Here is a 13,372-nt window from a genome sequence, read left to right on the forward strand (position 1 = left end):
TCAGCAGAGCCATCTTCTGCCTACACTGCTCTCCTCTCTGCTATCCCTGGCACCCTTTAACACAGTGTCAGCCTAGAGTCACCTCCTGGGACACTTCCAACCACCTGCTCCAATGGAGGTTCTGCCTGTTACTCTCAGAACCCTGCATTTTTCCTTCAGAGTGTTTATAACACTTTTAAAGTATATTATTAATTTATGCAGGATTTGCCTGACTGCACTAATAAACAATATACTCCATGAAAGCAGAGGACTATTATCTTGTTTACTGTGGCATCTTCTGGGTCTGGCAAATAGTAGGCACCCAATTACTTACAGAATAAATGAATGAACGAATCAATGTAAAGGTGACCTCTATTTCTTGTCAAATTACTTCTGTAATCAGAGATTTACAAACAGGACACGATCAGGAAGTTTATTTACGGGTCAGATATCTGGAATGGGTTAAATATACAAATGGTGGCCAAGTTCCCAAATGAGTCCATTAAAAGGGGTTCTGATCACCAACTCCAACGTGGGGGAGAAGGCTGTCTCATATGCAGGAGCCAGTGTACAATAAAGCAGTGTACTGTAGATTAGAACACACGCACAGAACACACAGCTGGGTGTTCACAGCTGAATGCAATTCCAACACTATGTACCGGAGACAACACTGATTCCACAGGCAAAGGCTCAATCCGACAATATCGTCCCCACTTCAGACCAGCTGCAAGCCCAGATTGTTACCTGTAGCACATCGGACCCACCACCTACAGACTGCAAGTTCTCCTGACCCCCTCCTTGTGTTCAACTAATTTGCTCGAGTGGCTCACAGAACTCAAGAAACCCGTTTACTTCCCAGATCACCAGTTTATTCTAAAAGATCATAACTCAGGGACAGTCAGATGGAGGAGACGCAGAGGGCAAGGCATGTGGGAAGCAGAGAGGACCCTGCACACCCTCTCTGGGCCCCACTCTCACAGTACCACCACACGCTCAGCAACCCAGAAGCTCTCCACACCATACCCCACCCTCTGCGGAGTGTCAGAGGTTTCCTCACACAGGCATAACTGAGTACATCTGCTCTCTCCAGAGGTCAGGGGGTAGGACTGATCCTCCAATCACAAGGTTTGTTCTCTTGGCAACTAGTTCCCACTCAAGGATGCTTTCCAAGTCACTTCACTAACACAAAAGACACCTTTATTGCTCTCATCTTTGAAGAAATTCTAAGGGTTTTAGGAGATCTATGCCAGAAACAGGGGCAAATGTTTAATGTAATATTTCTTATTATAAATCACCATATCACACCCAAGAATATCTGTTTCAATAAACTGTGTAGTTGGATCATTTTTGATGGCACAACCTAAATTCTGGGAAAAGGTCACTTACTTGCCAGTACCTCTTATGTTCTCAAGAGTACTTCAGACAACAGAGGGCTACAAGAACTCACATGGAGAATCAACTAGTGGGGGGAGCCATGTAAATGGAGAAATAAAAGGAAAACAGGAATAAAAAACAAACAGAATACTTCAAAGATGACCAGCTGTTCCTGTGATTGGTCAGTAGAAGCCACCATTATTTTATCATGTCTGTTTCCATATCTGTTTGACTGTCCGATGGTGACTTGTAAGTTTTCAGAGAGCAGGGGCCACAACATGTACATTTCCCATGTTCTGCAAACTCTCAGCATAGCATTATGTGTCCTAATTACTCCAAAGAACTGGCCTTTGCCTGGCGTGCCTTATACACAGGATATGCCATAATGACTAGCACTATATTAATTTGCAGTTATTTATATGTTGCAGTATCAACATTCTAAACTCTTTTTATGGGCACATGTATTTTCATTGTGTTCACATACTGTCTCCTTAGCCAGACACATTTACATCTTCAGAAGATAAAGTTTAAAAAGGAGAAAAGGGCAGAACACCAAGAAGAGCTAAAAAATTTCATCAAGATGAGGAAGTCCAAAATGTAAAACGAGGACTTCCCTCATGGTTCAGTGATTAGGAATCCACCTGCCAATGCAGGCGATGCAGGTTCAGTCCCTGGTCCAGGAAGATCCCACACGTCACAGGGCAACTAAGCCCATGCGCTCTGTGACAAGAGAAGCCCACACAGCACAACAAGAGGGCAGCCCCGCTCACTGCTACTACAGAAAAGCCCTCGCAGCAACGAAGACGCAGTGCAGCCCAGAATAAACAGACAAACGAAAAGGTCCACGTCAAAAGGTAAAACGAGCTGAGGCTCCTGAGAAAAGCCAAGTACAGTGAAAGGGGATTCTTTAGAGCAGAAAGAAAGACTGCTGTACATGTTCTACTATTGAGGGAGATACAGACTCACTCAATGACAACTGTTTTTGTCCTTTCTATTAGAAAAAACAAAACAAAACTCTATTCCAGAAGGATGAACACAAGCAAGTATAAGAGGAAACTAAAGACCAAGACATTTCAGGAAACGAGGGGATCTAAATGCTTAAAGTCAGTCAAATTCCCCAAAGGCAGTCCTGTATTTCAAAGCACTGTTCTCCAACCTTCTTCATACCATGGCACACACAGAAGATACTAATATCTGTCTGGCCCACTGTAGTACCCTATGGTAAAGAATACCAGTCTCTGGAAGCTCCCTGGCTGGCCAGCTTGGGAGCTCTGGCTGCAAGGGCCAAAATAATCCATCTTATCTGCCTGTAAGAATTCCCAGTATTGCCCCAGTACTTGGATACTATCAGAATTGGAAAGTTGACCTAGGATCAAAGGACACATGGTTACATCCTAGCCTGTGTTCACACGTTCATCAAGAATATGCAAACCTAGCTGTCTTTGCAGTGGGTTGAATCATGGTCTTCAAACAGACATGACCATGCACTAATGCCAGGAATCTGTGAACGTGGCGTTCTCTGGAAAAAGAATCTCTCTGCTGTTATCAAGTTAAGGATTTCATGATGAGATCCATGCCAGATTTAGGGTGGCCCTACATCCGTGGTCATGTATGGATGTGAGAGTTGGACTGTGAAGAAAGCTGATCACCGAAGAACTGATGCTTTTGAACTGTGGTGCTGGAGAAGACTCTTGAGAGTCCCTTGGACTGCAAGGAGATCCAACCAGTCTATTCTGAAGGAGATCAATCCTGGATGTTCATTGGAGGGACTGATGCTAAAACTGAAACTCCAATACTTGGCCACCTCATGCGACAAGTTGACTCACTGGAAAAGACTCTGATGCTGGGAAAGGTTGGGGGCGGGAGGAGGGGACGACAGAGAATGAGAAGGCTGGATGGCATCACTGGCTCTGTGGACATGAGTTTGAGTGAACTCCAGGAGTCAGTGGTGGACAGGGAGGCCTGGCATGCTGTGATTCATGGGGTCGCAGAGAGTCGGACACAACTGAGCGACTGAACTGAACATCCAATGATGTATTAAAAAGCAGACACATCACTTTGCCTAACAAAGGTCCATTTAGTCAAAGCTACGATTTTTTCCAGCAGTCATGTACTGATGTGAGAGCTGGACTGTAAAGAAGGCTGAGCACCGAAAAATTGATGCTTTCAAATTGTGGTGCTGGAGAAGACTCTGAAGAATCCCTTGGACAGCAGAGATCAAACCAGTCAATCCTAAAGGAAATCAACCCTGAATATTCACTGGAAGGACTGACACTGAAGCTGAAGCTCCAATACTTGGACCACCTGATGCAAAGAGCTGATTTTTCTTGGAAAAGACTCTGATACTGGAAAAGATTGAAGGCAAAAGAAGGGAACAGCAGAGGATGAGATGTTTACCAACTCAATGGACATGACTCTGAGCCAACTCCAAGAGGTAATGGAGAACAGAGGAGCCTGGCGTGCTGCAGTCCACTGGGTCACAAAGAGTTGAACACCACTTAGCGACTGAACAACAACACATCCAATGATGGATGTTGTTCTAAGAGAAAGGCAAGAGATTTGAGACACAGGCACCAGGAAGAAGGCCATGTACAGACGGAGGAAGAGTTCAGAGTTCTGTAACTGTTGGAAGACGGAAGAAGCAAGGAAGAACTCACCCTCTGAAGAAGGGAGTAGGGCCCAGTCAACCCCATAATTTGGACTTCGGGCCTCCAGAACTGTGAGAGAATTTCCCTACAGCAGTCCCAAGAAACTAAGACAATCCTCTTTTTCTTTTGCTGACAGACAAAAGTTTATAGGACATGCGGAAAGAAACAGAAATGTAAACGTCTGGATTTCTGCAATGAACTTGACAAAAACTTGTGGGAAAGTCTGGATAAGCAACTACACCTCTCTCGTGGACTGAATTCTGGGCCAGAATTACAAATGCAGCCCGAGACTGCTGGTCAGCAGAACCCCTCTGCTTTTCATCAGAATGGAAGTTCCTTGCGAGAAGGCAGTTTTTGCCTGTTGTGTTCACTGCTACATCCCAGTGCCTAGAACTGCGGCAGGACAATATCGGGGTTTTCACCATATGAGCCTATTCATTACCTTTGTGTTCTCGTCTTGATCTGGCTTCTGCTTTCTTTTTTTACTTCGGCTGTGAAACTGTACCACTTCTACCGGCTCCCTGTCAATCCTTGGGGGAAAGCAGGCTGCTGCAGCTCCAGAGACTACAGGTCCTGCAGGGGAACCATTGGGGGTCACAGCAGGAGCGCCCTGCAGCTCTTCCTGAAGCTCCTGGAAGAAGCTGGCAGCACTCTTCCTCTGGCCTCTGACAAGAGATTCGGGTTGGGGAGCTGGCTCTGTTGCCAAGGATGCCAGGGTCCCCGGACCTCTCTTCTTCTCTCTCTTTTTTCTGACTCTTTTCTCTTCTGTTTCATCTTCTGTCTCTCCTGTTTGTTCGAACATAAAAAGGAAAGATAAATATTTTGCGCTTCAGCTGTCACCAATATCAAATCATACGAACGCACACGTCCCTATGTCACAGTTTACAAACACCCAGAAATACACACAAAGAAGAGATTTGTCTTTCTTTGGAGGGTCGTATCCAATATCTGCACAATTCAGAGACTCCAAAGCGCTTAGCCATCTTTTCCAAGGTAATTACATTCATGTCTTTGACTCAGCACAATTACTTAGTCCTTACCTTGGTCCTGACTAAAAGTGTCATCAAGACAACATCTCAGGAACTGGTAATCCTAGCTGGCTCACAGTCTGTACTAAAAATGTAAGTACATCCACCACTGCTTCTTTTTAACACTCTCCAGGGTTACAGGTGGGTACCACAGTCTTCCTATTTCCTTTTATGTTTATAAACTAAAATGAATCTAAGACAACTGGCTTAATTTGAAAGCCTTGGAAAGTGAAAAAGTGAAAGTCGCTCAGTTGTGTCTGACTTTGTGACCCCATGAACTCCTCTGTCCATGGAATTTTCCAGCCAAGAACACTGGAGTGCGCAGCCATTCCCTTCTGCAGGGGATCTTCCTGACCCAGGGATCGAATCCGGGTCTCTTGCATTGCAGGCAGATTCTTTACCATCTGAGCCACTAGGGAAGCCCAAGACGAACCTAAGATAATTGGCTAAATTTGAATGCCTTTATTTTCAACTAATATACCTCTCCTTTGTTTTAACTGTTTAAACTCTGACCAGTCACCTGAAGGTTCTGACAAGAACTCTAGGCCTCACTACTGACTGACAGTATGAATACCACAGGGCTCTCTAAATATTAGCTGAGTATTTATGCTTGCATTTTCTCAGTTTTTAATTCAGTAAATGTGTATCAGACTTCTTTACCACTACCACAGTAGTCCAGTGGTAAAGAATCCACCTTGCAATGTAGGGGACACAGACTTGATACCTGCTTCTGGAAGATTCCACATGCTGTGGGGCAACTAAGCCTGTGGGCCACAACTACTGAGTCCCTGAACTGCGACTACTGAAGCCTGTGAGTCTAGAGCCTGTGTTCCGCAACAAGAGAAGGCCCCACAAGGAGAAGCCAGCGCACCGCCACTGGAAAGGCACTCTTGCTCATGATCACCGCAACTAGAGAAAAGCCCAGGTAGGTGCAGCAGTGAAGACCCAGTGCAGCCAAAACTTAAATTTAAAAGCAAACCTTTAATAAGAAAATATGTGTATTAAGAGTTGACTAGAAAATCTTTTGATACTGTTCATGGGGTTCTCAAGGCAAGTATACTGAAGTGGTTTGCCATTCCCTTCTCCAGTGGACCACAGATATGCAGAAAGTGAAGAGGAACTCTAAAGCCTCTTGATGAAAGTGAAAGAGGAGAGTGAAAAGGTTGGCTTGAAGCTCAACATTCAGAAAACAAAGATCATGGCATCTGGTCTCATCACTTCATGGGAAATAGATGGGGTAACAGTGGAAACAGTGTCAGACTTTATTTTGGGGGGCGCCAAAATCACTGCGGATGCTGATTGCAGCCAGGAAATTAAAAGACGCTTACTCCTTGGAAGGAAAGTTATGACCAACCTAGACAGCATATTAAAAAGCAGAGACATTACCTTGCCAACAAAGGTCCGTCTAGTCAAGGCTATGGTTTTTCCAGTGGTCATGTATGGATGTGAGAGTTGGACTGTGAAGAGAGCTGATCGCTGAAGAATTGATGCTTTTGAACTGTGGTGCTGAAGAAGACTCTTGAGAGTCCCTTGGACTGCAAGGAGAGCCAACCAGCCTATTCTAAAAGAGATCAATCCTGGCTGTTCATTGGAAGGACTGATGCTAAAGCTGAAACTGCAATACTTTGGCCACCTCACGCGACAAGTTGACTCACTGGAAAAGACTGATGCTGGGAGTGATTGGGGGCGGGAGGAGAAGGGGACAACAGAGAATGAGATGGCTGGATGGCATCACCGACTGGATGGACATGAGTCTGAGTGAACTCCGGGAGTTGGTGATGGACAGGGAGGCCTGGCGTGAAAGAGTCGGACACGACTGAGCGACTGAACTGAACTGAACTGAGAAAACCTTGGTCAAGATGGAATAGAAGGATGTGTGCTCATCTCCTCCTGCAAGAGTATCAAAATTGCAACTAGCTGTTGAACAATCATTGACAGGAAGACACTGGAACCCACCAAAAAATAGACACTCTATGTCCAAAGACAAAGAAGCCACAGTGAGACGGTAGGAGGGGTGCAAGCACGATAAAATCAAAACCCATACCCGCCGGGTGGGTGACCCACAGACTGGAGAACAGTAAAGCCAAAGAAGTTCTCGCGCTGTCGTGAAGGTTCTGAACCCCGCGGCAGGCTTCCCAGCCTGGGGACCTGACAAAGGGACTGGGAATCCCCAGGGAACCTGGCCTTGAGGGCCAGTGGGTTTGCTTACAGGCCTTCCAGAGGACTGAGGGAAACAGAGGCTCCAGTCTTGGAGGGCACAAGCAAAACTTTGCACATACCAAGACTCAGAGGAGAGCAGCAATGACTCCGCAGGAGGCTGAACCCAAACTACCTGCTAGTGCGGGAGGGCCTCCTCTGGAGGCGTGGGCTGGCAGGGGCTCACCACAGGGGCACTGAAAGTTCCCCCTTGGCGTAAACCCTCTTGGAGTTTGCCATTAACCCTACAGTAGAGCCCTCAGACCCCAGGGCTGGGTCACCTCAGGCCAAACATCTACCAGGGAGGCAGTGCAACCCCATCCATCAGCAGACAACTGGATTAAAGCTTTACTGAGCAAGCCCTGCCCACCAGAGCAAGACCCAGTCCCTCCTACCAACAAGCTTGAGTAAGAGATAGTTGCTCAGTCATGTTCGACTCTTTGCAACCCCATTTTGTCATAATAAAAATGACAAATAACACACAAGGGAACTCCCATCAGGCTATCAGCTGATTTCTCAACAGAAACTCTACAAGCCAGAAGGGAATGGCATGGCATATTTAAAGTGATGAAAGAGAAGAACCTACAACCAAGAATACTCTACCCAGCAAGACTCTCCTTCAGATATGATGGAGAAATTAAAAGCTTTCCAGACAGGCAAAAGTTAAAGAGAATTCAGCACTACGGAACCAGCTTTACAACAAATGATAGATGAACTTTAGGCAGGAACACAAGAAAAGGGAAAGACCTATACAATTAAGACCAAACAATTAAGAAAACGGTAATAATATAGTAGGATATTATTATATACAGTAATAAAATAATAGGGTCATACAGATAGATCCTTAAATGTAAATGGATTAAATGCAGCAAGCAAAAGACTGACTGGGTGGGTGAAAATGTGCATGTATGCACCTCCACTTACCACGTCACTCCACTTACCATGTCACTCTACTTGATCTACCTAAATTCTGTGTAATTATTTTATATCATTAGTCATCTTCCCATTATGGCTTGCAATTGTAATTATCTTTTACTTTTTGTCTGGCTATTGACTGAGAAAACCGATAAACATCTTTTCCTTTGTAATTATGTAACTACTACTCACTTAACACTATTGTGTCATGATTGGTCAACAGAAAAATAATAGAACTCTATATCACCAAAACTAGGATCTAATAGAAAAACCTGTAATCACTTCTTAAAATCCAGATGCATATCAGAATTATCTTGAATTTTTTTGAAAAATAGAAATGCTCAGGTAGTTAAGATCAAGTGTAAAAACAATTAGACTATAGATGATCTTCTACTTGTTACCTAGTTTCACTTTTTCTATTTCATATTCAGTGCTCCCGTTTCAGTTTATGTTCTCCAATTTCTCCATTTTTCTTTTTAAAATGCTTTTGTATACATATGTATTATATATTTAAGAAAACTTGAATTTTTGCCTAACTAAAAACATTTTGATTCCACTTGTTTGACTTAGTATAAATAGAATGCTAGATTTCTAATTAAAAAATAGATATGCACAAGCAACAAATGTTTACTGTATAGCTCACGCAACTACAGTCAGTATCTTGTAATAACCTATGATGGAAAATAACTTCAAAAAATAATGTGTATTTGTATAAATGAATCACCTTGCTGTGCACCTGAAACACTGTAAGTCAACTATATTTCAATAAAATATACACATTAAAAAAAGAGCCAACTAAACTTTGGCATTAGGGATATAAAAACAAGTAGATACAGCCCATGTCTTCAGAGCTCCAAGTGTAAGTTCCAGCCTGTGTTAACACAAACTATATTTAGGATTTTGCAGAAAAGTTTTCTTCTCTAGGACTTCTCAAAGTCAGAGACTGTCTTCTCTGTCTTCTAATATTTCCAAAGGCCCAGAGATACTCTGTCCACAGTACAAGTCAATACAAGGGCGGGAATTGGAGCCAGACAGTGTGGGGCTTAGAATCCAAGCTCTTCAAGTGACTAGCTGGGTGAACTTCCAAGTTTTTTAACCTCTAGTGGTTATTTCTACAGTAATGCTCTTTGTCTTGTAATAATAGTATTAATGACAATATCTATTTCATTGTTGTGATAATTAAATGAGTATATACATGTAAAGTATGGAGTATATGGTAAAATCGTAATGCTTTTTTAGCTATTATTTTTATTCTAAGCTATGTAATGAGCTTAGAATTTTGAGCAACCGGCTCTAAAATAAAACAGCAACATCACACTACAAATTTAAGAAATGTGTTTGACCTATAAGGCACTAATGCCTAATGATTTCTGGTGCATGAAGGAGTGTCATTTTCCCTGGGCTAAGTTCTTCAGAGTGTGTAGAACTGGCTCCTTGCTGAAGTGCCAGGAGTTCCCAACCTTTAATGTTTCCTTTTCCGCAATCAAGATGAAGCAAGGCGAGCGTAAGTCAGCCAACTTAAGGCTGAAGATCGTGAAACGCATCATGTGAAACCGTTCTCTGAAGTCACTAAAAGACTGGGTCCCAACGCGACGAGGTGCCACCAATGCCCGCGGGTCAGGCGGATCTGGGGGTGCGTGGGGGAAAGGGCTTCCCAGAGGTCGGGAGTGAGAAAGGATGCGATTTCCAGAGCATGAGGTCCTGTGCCATCTCCTCGTGAAGTCTGAAAGCCTTAGTGCTTTCGACAAGCAAGCCGGTTGGCCCCCACACTCAGGAACGAGTCGGGACATCTGATTCATAGAAAGACTCACAGACCCCAGTCCCAGATGAGGGGAGCTGCAGGACCCATTATCTGAACCGGGCTGGACGAGCCGAGGGGCGCTCGCGGAGCAAGAATCTTTAGCCTGAAAGCCGGGGCCAGCCAGGTCCGGGGTCCTCAAGTCGGCTCTCCACGTGGGCTCCGAGGCCCCGCACTCACCAAAGTCGTAGAGGTTCTGGAGCAAAGCGTCCAGAAGGGCCCGAGAACCGAGAGGCGCAGAAGCCGCCAACCGGGACTCCCGAGCCATCGCGAGGCCGGCGGGCCCCGGCGCGAGGGCGCAGATCTCGCGGACCCCCGCCGCTCGGCGTCCGCTTCCGGTTCCCGACGGGCTGCGCGCGCAGCAAGGCCCCGCGCGGCTTCCGTCCTGGTTAAGATGGCGGCCCCCGGGGTCCTGTGGAGCGGCCGTAGAGGGTGCCGCCGCCCTAGGCGAGGTCGGGCCGCCCCGCGCGGAAGAACCGCCCACAGCAGCACCACCGCCACTGCTTAGCAAAGGATCCCAGGCCACGCCCGGGACAGCAGCCGCAGCATGGATCCCTCCAGTTTATCCAACTCTTGTTTTTCCGTCGGCTCCACCGGTCCCGGGGCCGTCGTGCTCCTCTATTCGGTATGCGCCCAGGGGAGCGAGGCCGGGGCGGGGCTGCGAGAGGACCCGCTTCTCTTGGGCCCGGGTTCCTCCGGGCTGCGACCCGAGGTCCAGAGGAGTGGGTCCGAGATCCCCAGAGGAGGGATGCGGTGGTTTCCAGGGCGACGGTGTATTTCTGTGTGTGTGAACGTCGGTATGCTTTTAGAAGTTTGTGTTCGTGATGGTTCCCCTGGTTCCTGCCCGCTCGTTCCTTGCCTTTCACTTCACCAGGCATGGGGCCTTCAGGAAGCCCCTGACCCCGGCACGAGCGGCGAGAGTTGGGAGTCTCCCTCTCTAGCGATGGCATATCGAACTACCTTTTGGTTGGTTTCTCGAACCGGAGAAACCTGCGGGTCTGACCCAGCCTGAGGTAGCCAGTGGTTCCCCCATCCCGCTCTTGCAGGTGTGATATTCTCGGGAGAAAAAGTATTTGGCTTGTATGTGTGCATCGAGTTTCTAAGAGTTAATCTAAGAAGATTTGGAGCTGCTGGAAATTTTTATTGTGTTTCTGTCTCTGTCCATCATTGTACTTTTCCCACAAGTCATTTTGAAAGACAACTAATGGCACCCGGCCTCCCTGCTGTTGGCCTTTTCGCCGCCTAAACCCCTTCTCCTGATTTTAACTGGTCTTTTTTGCTAACGGAATGTTGGTTACTCACAGTTTCATGAAGAAACTTTGAGGCAGAAATTTGTAGCTCTCAGTATTGCACAACCCTGGGGCAATTGACTTTTAAAAAAAGCATTAATTTTTATTTACGATCGGAAGAAGTAAAACTGCGTATTTTAAAGTCATGTTATCAATATTCTGGCTTAAATCTAAGTTTAATTTGTGTAGGAAAGTGGTAACAGGGAAAACATGAAAGAGCACAGTAAACAAGAAACTCAATTTCAGAAAAGAATGTACGTATGATAAAGAATCCACCTGCAATGAGGCGACCCGGGTTGGATCCCTGGGTCTGGAAGATCCCCTGGGGACAGGAATGGCACCCCTCTGCAGTGTTCTTGCTTGGGAAATCGCATGGACAGAGGAGCCTGGCGGGCTGGCCTATGGGGTTGCACAGAATTGGACATGACTTAGCAACTGAACAACAACAACAAAACCCACGTCTACTTTCAAATTGGGAAATCAGTGGAACATGGGAAAATGTGTATTCCCTTGCTGTGAAGAGCTTGGGCTTATAATTGCTGCTAATTGTCCACTCTCCTGAGGTTTATCACTTGTTCCTCTCTCTTCATTGACCTCACTTCATAGTTCAGTGAAATATTTCAACCTTGGAATGTAGTGAAGAGGGTTACTGTGTAGCTCTGACTCCCCATAAGTAGCTTTTTCAGCCCTAAACTGGTTCATGAATTAACAGCAATTTTCCACGTGTGTATTAAAGGAAATAATTGATTTTTTATTTCCCCCACCCACCAAAGATAAGATTTTGGTCCACTTTTTCACCTGAAAAACTAAAGCAATTGTATGTACGCTGTTACTACTTTTGAAGCTAGACAGCAACCCTTACTGCTCTTATGACTACAGTCTTTAGTTTCTTGTTAACCTGAAATTTTTCTTTGGTTCAGACCGCCCTTATATATTTCCTCGCCATGCTCTTAATTGTGCAACACTCTAACCTTAGGGGATTTTTTAGAAACCGCTGATTGCAGCAGATGTTGCAGCAGTGGGTACCTACAGTGTCCTAGTCAGCATTGTCAGTGTCCAAGATATGGAAGTTAAAGATCCACGTCTTGCCTTTAAGGACTTCACAGGAGATCATAAAAATAAACAAATAATTATAATTAAGTGAGATAAGGGCTTCCCAGGTGACGTTAGTAGTAAAGAACATGCCTGCCAATGCAGGAAACATAAGAGACGTGAGTTGAATCCCTGGGTTGGGAACATCCCCAGGAGGAGGGCATGGCAGCCCACTCCAGTGTCCTTGCCTACAGGACTCCATGGACTGGTGGGTTACAGTTCATCCATGGGGCCATGAAGAGTCAGACACAACTGAAGCAACTTAGTACACACTCAAATGAGATAAGCGCAGCGATTGAAGCATGCTCAGTATGCTGTGGGAGGGATGAGGAGGAACACCCAACCTGTCTGGGGACTTAAGGCTTCTAAGAGAATATGACAGCTGAAATGAGATTTTGAGATATGAACGGTAGATGAGGAAGAGGAAGACTACCCTAGGTGCCAATGTAAGAAGACCATACTCTATCTAGCATGTTTAGGGAACCAAGATAGACAAGGGTAGAATAAAGGGAATATGAGAAGCACCACTAAGTGAATAGGCAGAGGATATTTCCTAAAGGAATTTTGTATATTTAAATGCCCTTAAGGATAAATCTTAACTTTATGAGGCAACCATTTATTTATTTTTTTTTGCCTGCGGCATGTGGGACCTTAGTTTCCTGACCAGGGATCGAACCTGTTCCCCCTGTGCAGTTTTTACCTCCAGATTGCTAGGGAACTCCCTGCGGGGCATCATTTAAGGATGATTGGATTTGTATTTTTGAAAGTCCAAGAAGACTACTAGGTTTCTCAAATGATTGTGTGGCTAATCTCTTTTACTTAAGCAGAGACTCTAGAAAGAGAATCTGGTTAGGGAAGGAATCTGATCTGGAATCATGAAGATCAGTTAGGACTCTGTTGCCACAGTTCAGGGAAGTGATGAAAGCCTGAAGTAAGGCAGTGGCAGTGAGTCTGTGGAGAAGGGAGATGGGTGAGTTTGTCTGGTGCTCGGGACAGTTACATGTCACGGCTAAGAGGCGGCCATCTAAAGCTGACTCCTGATTTCTGTGATAG

General features: G+C 45.4%; 2 protein-coding genes across 3 annotated transcripts in view; one reads left to right on the forward strand and one right to left on the reverse strand.

The window, feature by feature from the left end:
* FSAF1 (40S small subunit processome assembly factor 1) overlaps positions 1-10,304 on the reverse strand; it is a 34,334-nt gene extending 24,030 nt beyond the window's left edge. Inside the window, exons 1-2 of one of the 2 annotated variants that reach the window (XM_055425820.2) lie at positions 10,119-10,304; positions 4,444-4,787 (exon numbers count right to left, since the gene is read on the reverse strand). In XM_055425820.2, the coding sequence (XP_055281795.1) occupies positions 4,444-4,787; positions 10,119-10,206 (432 nt within the window). In that variant the 5' untranslated portion in view covers positions 10,207-10,304. The remainder of the gene's footprint in view (positions 1-4,443; positions 4,788-10,118) is intronic. The other variant, XM_055425819.2, reaches the window with a different exon arrangement.
* Positions 10,305-10,333: 29 nt separating this feature from the next.
* The window catches only part of GNPAT (glyceronephosphate O-acyltransferase), a 37,841-nt gene continuing 34,802 nt past the window's right edge, over positions 10,334-13,372 (forward strand). Inside the window, exon 1 of the mRNA XM_055425818.2 lies at positions 10,334-10,563. Within this exon, the coding sequence (XP_055281793.1) occupies positions 10,486-10,563 (78 nt within the window). The 5' untranslated portion in view covers positions 10,334-10,485. The remainder of the gene's footprint in view (positions 10,564-13,372) is intronic.

The sequence above is a fragment of the Moschus berezovskii genome, chromosome 12 (genome assembly GCF_049115385.1).
Source record: "Moschus berezovskii isolate FMDL1 chromosome 12, NW_MosBer_1.0, whole genome shotgun sequence".
In the NCBI taxonomy this organism is placed as follows: domain Eukaryota; kingdom Metazoa; phylum Chordata; class Mammalia; order Artiodactyla; family Moschidae; genus Moschus; species Moschus berezovskii.